Raw genomic sequence first — 7525 nt, 5'->3', positions numbered from 1 at the left:
CAACAAAAACAATAACAACATGTAACAAAAACATCTTTAAATGATTATTAAATGATTATTGGCAGACGGTCAGACCGCCATTTAAAGATGTTTTTGTTAAATATCGTTCTTGTTTTTGCTGAATAAAATTTGTTGAAAAAAAGTCGCAATAATTGCGCACCAACCCAATATATATATATGTATATATATATATCGTCAGTAATTTATATATCCGAAAAAGAAGTACTCTCTTACATTAGACCAATAATATATTTTTTAAGAAGTTAATTGTCATGGCCGGTCAGAGTGTGACCATTGGTTTCGCACCCATAAAACGCTTAGACGTATAGGCGACATGTCGGACTCATAACCCCTCTACAACTGGAGGAAGAAATACGTCAAGGTCACTTAGTTTTGTAAACAAAAAATATTTGTTCGTGCAAGAGGTGTTACAGGCGGGACAGGGTTACCACCCTTACATCGGCTCCGGCTGTGGCGATATTTGAAGATGCTGCATCGGGTCTATTCAACGAATGGGGAATTCCAGGCTTGTATTAGGAAACAGTTTAGATGTGGACATTGACCAAATACTTCATTCCTGAGTTTAAAAAGGGCACCGTGTCAAGCCCCACTGTCTACGTTAGCTTGGTTTTTATGTCAGAGTGCCCTTCTTAAAGCCAATCACTTTACATAGTGGACTGGGTGTCTTTTACGCGTCACCAGCACCGGCAATATACTTGTATATCTGGCATGGTTTTCAAGGCCAGATATACAAGTATTTGGTATCAGGAGGAAAGTCACCAAAATATCTTATTGATGCACATAGGATAGGATAACATATTCATGCACATAATGCGTTGCCAGAGAAGAAATTAATGTAGGTTTAAAATGAAAATGGTTGATGTAAATGGGAGATGGAGGAGGGTGGCAAAGAAGCAGGCTGCCTTTAGAATCTACGGGAGTCTACTCTAGTACTCTATTATACGAACTTAATAAAAAAGAATTTGTAATATTTAACTCTTAATACTATTGGAAGCATATGCCAGCAAATTTAGTTATTACACACACCACACACACACACACACACACACACACACACACACACACACACACACAGATGGCAGAAGTAAATAGTCACCACACAAAATATCGTTTTATGTTTATTTTGATTTGAAAAGGTTTATATGTATTGTTGTATTTAGGAATGGTCATTTTGCCAGTTTAGCCAATAAAAACACACGCACTATATATTTGGTGTTACTTTGCTTCAGCGTTATTCATTTTTACAGTAATCTTAATCTTATGGCCGAAATAAGATTAAGATTACTATAAAAAAATGAATAACGCTGAAGCAAAGTAACACCAAATATATAGTGCGTGTGTTTTTATTGGCTAAACTGGCAAAAAGACCATTCCTAAATACAACAATATCTGTTTCAACACACGATTTCACATCAAAAATCTTGCAAAACAAATATATAAACGTTTATATTTATATTTTTTATAAATTGACATTTGTATATTTCAGGATCTGTATGTGACTGTTTAATCCCGCTAAGTACAAAAAAAAAAAAAAAAAGAGAATCCTTGGAAATGTCCGAATTTCAAAGAGGCCGAATTGTGGAGTCATTCTGAAGGTGGCTTTAGTCATGGTACAACTGCAGAAATCTTTGTGACTCCACTCTCCACAGCTAATAGAATGATAGTGCAATTCACCAGAGAGTGAAAGAGTCCACACCACCTTGCCCCGGTCAACTAATCCCTCTGACAAGACCCTTCACTTTGTTAAGAGAAGTGTGGAGGATACTCTTCGTTGCAAGGCCTCTGACATAGAACAAGTTGATATCAGTTCCAGAACAGCTGTCAAGTATCTCTACAAACTTGGCTTTTATTGCAGAGCAGCAAGAAGGAAGCTACTTCTTTGACCAGCCAACATCAATGGTGAAATGGTGGAGAGGTGACATGCATTTTGGGACACTGTCATATTCTCTGATGAGTCCAGATTTGCTGTATTTCCTGACAGTGGTCGAGTATGGGCCTGGAGACTGTGGTCAGGAATTTGACGTGAAAAGATTGCAACGCCGCCGCCGTGGTGATCTCATTCTCGCCCACAACATCATAAGCGGAAAGTGTAACCTCTCGAAAGAGCTGTTCTTCACTCCTGCTCCAGAGCGTCGGCTGCGGGGTCATTCCGAAAAGCTCTACCTGCGACGATTTCATCTCAATCGAAGGAGAGGAGCTTTCTCCGTCCAGGTTGCGGATCCGTGGAACAAGCTGCCAGACGAGATGGTGAAGATGCCGACGACCGCTTTGTTCAAAGCCTCCCTTGACCTCAAGTGGCCTGAACTCTTTACATGAACACCACCCTGTACTTAACTCCATGTCCCCCTACATGGACTTGCTATTTGCTTTTGAGCCAAATTAACTAACTAACTAACTAACTAACCAACAACGAAACACGGCGGCTATTCTGTGATGGTCTGGGGGAGCAATTTGGAGCAATGGTCGATCAGAACTGTTGGAGTGTGAAGGAAACGTCAGCTCAGATAAATATGTATCCATATTGTAGAAAGGACTCCTTCCAAGCTTTTCCAGTGGGGAAATGGTTGAAGAAGATTCTTCATTTACGGAAGATGGAGCTCCTTGTCACACGACTAAAAAAAAACTGAAGATTGGTTGGAAGAGAATTGCATTAAAAGGCTCCATGGCCGAACCAGTCACCAGATATGAACCCCATTGAATACCTTAGGGGTATAATGGACAAGACACTTCGTAAAGAGAAAAAGGACGCATCCTCAAAGCCAGATCTTTTGGGATTACTGCATGAAACTTGGCAAGAAATTCCTCAAGAAAATATTCGCCACTTGATCAGTAGCATGCCTGATAGGGTCCTTGCATTGAGAAATGCAAAGGGCATGTCTACTAAATTTTAGATATTCGCATTATAATAATTAATAAATAATTTGAATGTATAATTTCAGAATTCAATAAATTTTAATGATTATAAGGGTATCAATTTACTTCTGTCACACACACACACACGCACACACACACACACACACACACACACACACACACACACACACACACACCACACACACACACACACACCAAATTGAGGTTGGGGGTTACCGTACAAGTAAAAATATATGGAAAAGACTCTGCAAATGCATGAGTCTTTTAAAAGTATTTATGAACTTAACCGGTTTCACTTAAAAACATTTTCAAAAGTAAAGTATGAGGCTTTGTGTATTCTCAGTAGTAGCAAAAATTAGTTTACATGAATGTATTCAAATCAAGTGATAGAGTCTTTGACAACGATAGGAAAAAGTTTGAGGCTTTGTGTGACCACTGCGATGAGTAAAAAAATAGATATTTCTTTACTACCCACAAGGGGCTAAACATAGAGAGGACAAACAAGGACAGACAAACGGATTAAGTCGGTTATATCGACCCCAGTGCGTAACTGGTACTTAATTTATCGACCCCGAAAGGATGAAAGGTAGAGTCGACCTCGGTGGAATTTGAACTCAGAACGTAATGCCAGACGAAATACGGCTCCGCTTTTCGCTCGGCGTGCTAACGTTTCTGCCAGCTCGCCGCCTCAATGAGTCAAAAAATAGTTTACGTGAAAACATTCAGATTAGGTAATAACATTTTTTAACAATAATTAGATAAAAATTAGTTTTTATAAATACATTCAAATAGATTCTTTGACAAGAAGATAAAACGCGTCGAGGCTTTCGAAAACAATAAAAGGTAGGTCTGCCGTAAAAAAAAAAAGAATTATTCAGGCGTAGGAGTGGCTGTGTGTTAAGTAGCTTGCTTACGAACCACATGGTTCCGGGTTCAGTCCCACTGCGTGGCACCTTGGGCAAGTGTCTTCTACTATAGCCTCGGGCCGACCAAAGCCTTGTGTAAGTGGATTTGGTAGACGGAAACTGAAAGAAGCCCGTCGTATATATATATATGTATGTGTGTGTGTATGTTTGTGTGTCTGTGTTTGTCCCCCCAACATCGCTTGACAACCGATGCTGGTGTGTTTACGTCCCCGTAACTTAGCGGTTCGGCAAAAGAGACCGATAGAATAAGTACTAGTCTTACAAAGAATAAGTCCTGGGGTCGATTTGCTCGACTAAAGGCGGTGCTCCAGCATGACCGCAGTCAAATGACTGAAACAAGTAAAAGAGTAAAAGAGTAAGATGTTAAATTTTTAATTCAAATTAAAATTTTATTCGTCGGAAAAAAATTCGATGACTATGAATGCAAAAGGAAGAAAAGGCAAATGTTCACTGCCAAATTTTCCAAGAAACTTGGTCATTAGATTACTTCTTCATTCCAGCACTTGGGAACCCGATTTGTTTCATATGTCTAAAAAGCATTGCTGCGAATAAGGTAGCAAGTATTAGACGACATTATGAGACACACCATTGTGAAAACTTTAGGACATTTATTGGATAAGCAAGGAAAGATGAAGATGAGCAGTTTTGGAAAACAAACGTCATTTTTTAAAGAGAAAAGGCAAAAATGTGGCTAATACAATTGCCAGCTATGAAGTATCAAAACGCATCGCTGAAGAGATGAAACCTTTTACAGATGGTGATTTTTTTTAAAAGACTGCTTATTATCAGTGTTGGATATTGTTTGTCCAGAAAAAAAAAATGTTTTTATTTGAAACTATCAGCCTATCTCCGAGGTCGGTGACACGGTGGGTTGAAGAAATGTCAGCGGATGTTAAATGAATTAATCAACGCCTGCAGTGAATTACTATATTTTTCAATTACAGTCGATGAGAGTACAGACTTAAGTGACACTGCACAACTTGCTGTCTTTGTGCGAGGAATGACTTCAACTTTTCGGATCTTTGAAGAATTTATTCAGTTAATTCCTATGAAGAAAACCGTAACCAGAGCAGACACCTTTGAAGCTTTGTTGAAAATGATATCAGAAATGAAGTTTGATTTTTCGAAGCTAATTGACATCGCAACTGATGATGGCCCAGCAATGGTAGGATAAAAAAAATTGCACTACAGCCAAAACATATAGAAAACCTTGGAATCACACATAAACTTCTTAAAATTCATTGCATTATCCAGCCAGAGATATTGTGTGCCAAGTCTTTGAAATTTAAGAATGTTATGGATATTGTTGTGAAGGCCGTGAATCTGGTCCTAACTCGTGGATTAAATCATCGTCAATTTAAACAGTTTTGCTAGATGCTGAGGCAGAATGTAGTGACCTTGATTATTTCTGCGATGTACGCTGTCTTAGTCGAGGATCAGTGTTAAAAAGAGTATTGGCTTTACTCAAAGAGGTGGCGATATTTCTCGAAAGCAAACGTGTGGATAGTTCCCATTTTCGAAATCCTGTTTGGCTTGAGCGACTTTGGCGTTTATCGTGGATATTGTGACTTATTTAAATAACTTAAATTTATAACGTTATGGTAAAACACAGCTTCTAAAGGAAATACATAACGATATTGTCGCCCTCTAAGGGAACAACACTTTTCAAAACTCAGGCTTAAGGACATCAGGCAATCCAAATCTCCAGCCTAATCACAATCGCCACTTTCGAGAAATATCGCCACCTCTTTGTGTGAGGCCAATACTCTTTTTAACATTGGCGGACCTATGTGTATTTGGACTAACCGTGTGTATAAATACATGGAGACAATAAGAGGGCGATGGAATTGATATGATTGTACTATGTTAAGATTGTGTAGTTGTTCTATGTTCTTAAAGTTAAGGTAAAACTCAGCTTCTAAAAGGAAATGTATAACCATATTGTTGCCCTCTAAAGGAACGACACTTTTCAAAACTCAGGCTTAAGGACATCAGGCAATCCAAATTTCCAGCCTAATCACAATCGCCACTTCTTTGTGTAAAGTCAATACTCTTTTTAACATTGATCCTCGACTAAGACAGCGTACATCGCAGAAATAAGCAAGGTCACTATATTCTGCCTCGGCATCTAGCAAAACTGTTTAAATTGACGATGATTTAATCCGCGAGTTAGGATCAGATTCACGGCCTTCACAACAATATCCATAACATTCTTAAATTTAAGATTGTGTAGTTGTTCTATGTTGATAAAGAAGAAAGAAAGTGATAGAAAGAGAGAAAAGGAATAGTAATAGTAGGGAAGGTGGAGGAGTGTAAGGTAAGGCTTGACTTGTTTTGATACTTATATATTTACTAGCTCGGGTTTGTAAGGGAAATAACTATATAAGCATTTTTAGAGAGTTACTTCTCTTATATAATAGCAAAAAAATGCATTAAGAATGGAAAAAAATTTTGGTAAATTTTTTTTTAATCGTAGACTCATCGTAGAAATTTTTAGAGAGTTACTTCCCTTATATAATAGCAAAAAAATGCATTAAAAATGGAGAAAATTATGGTAATTTTTTTTAAAATCGTAGACTCATCGTAGACGCGCGCTAATACCCAGAAGGGCTCGATATAAATCAAGACGATAAGATACCCGCTTTTGGTTAAACTGCACCGCAAAATGTGGGAGTAGTTAGGAATCTAAATCGTAGGAGACAGACACCACACAACTTCAGTTTTATATATATAGATATATACATATATTGGGATGGGGAACGTAGGACACTGGTTTGAGCTTAGGTAGAGCTGGCGTTTCCTTAATGAATTCAGATGTTGCAGGGCAAAGGAAAATATTTTGTTTTGATGTTGTCAGTTCGGAGCATTTGTGAATAGGCTGGAGATTTGGATTGCCTGATGTCCTTAAGCCTGAGTTTTGAAAAGTGTCGTTCCCTTAGAGGGCAACAATATGGTTATACATTTCCTTTTAGAAGCTGTGTTTTACCTTAACTTTAAGAACATAGAACAACTACACAATCTTAACATAGTACAATCATATCAATTCCATCGCCCTCTTATTGTCTCCATGTATTTATACACACGGTTAGTCCAAATACACACAGGTCCGCCAACATTATCAGTAAACCAGTAAACGTCATCACCAATAAAATAAAATGCATGCTAATAAACATTTTCCATACCTTTCTGAAGCGGAATTACAGTTGTCCTCATCTCCAAGGGCACATGCAATACAATTTGCACATCTCGCCTGAACTATAGGGCAATCGTCTGGTACAGGTGGGCAAGTCTCCGCGCAGAGTGCCACAACTCTTACAGCAAAAAGCATTGACATAACGAAGGCCACGAAAAATACAACTCTGATGGAGTTCATGGTGATATCAGGCGTATTAAGTTGCTCAATATCATAAGATGAATAGCGGGGAACTTATATAGTTTGACAAATAATTGATTTATTAAAAATTTTATATTAAAACTGGCGACAGCTGATGTATTTTTTAACAGCCTTAAAAAGTATTTATTTTTACGCTTTTCGATTATTTATGCTAGTATTATTTACAACCACAATACTATTGAAAAATATACTAACATACATATACACAAACGTGTGTGTAGGTGTGTCTGCGCGTGCACTCCCCACCTCGCACGAACACATACATTAACATATGTACTCTTTTATTATTTTGCTTGTTACTGCCTCCATG

At 38.0% G+C, this 7525-nt stretch overlaps 1 protein-coding gene across 1 annotated transcript in view; it reads right to left on the bottom strand.

The window, feature by feature from the left end:
* LOC115210245 overlaps positions 1 to 7245 on the bottom strand; it is a 14564-nt gene extending 7319 nt beyond the window's left edge. The window contains exon 1 of the mRNA XM_029778721.2: positions 7004 to 7245. Within this exon, the coding sequence (XP_029634581.2) occupies positions 7004 to 7194 (191 nt within the window). The 5' untranslated portion in view covers positions 7195 to 7245. The remainder of the gene's footprint in view (positions 1 to 7003) is intronic.
* Between the last annotated feature and the right edge of the window lie 280 nt (positions 7246 to 7525).

Source organism: Octopus sinensis, linkage group LG4 (assembly GCF_006345805.1).
Source record: "Octopus sinensis linkage group LG4, ASM634580v1, whole genome shotgun sequence".
NCBI lineage: Eukaryota > Metazoa > Mollusca > Cephalopoda > Octopoda > Octopodidae > Octopus > Octopus sinensis.
Note: the sequence above shows the minus strand (reverse complement) of the source record. Positions and strands in the feature narration are given on the sequence as shown.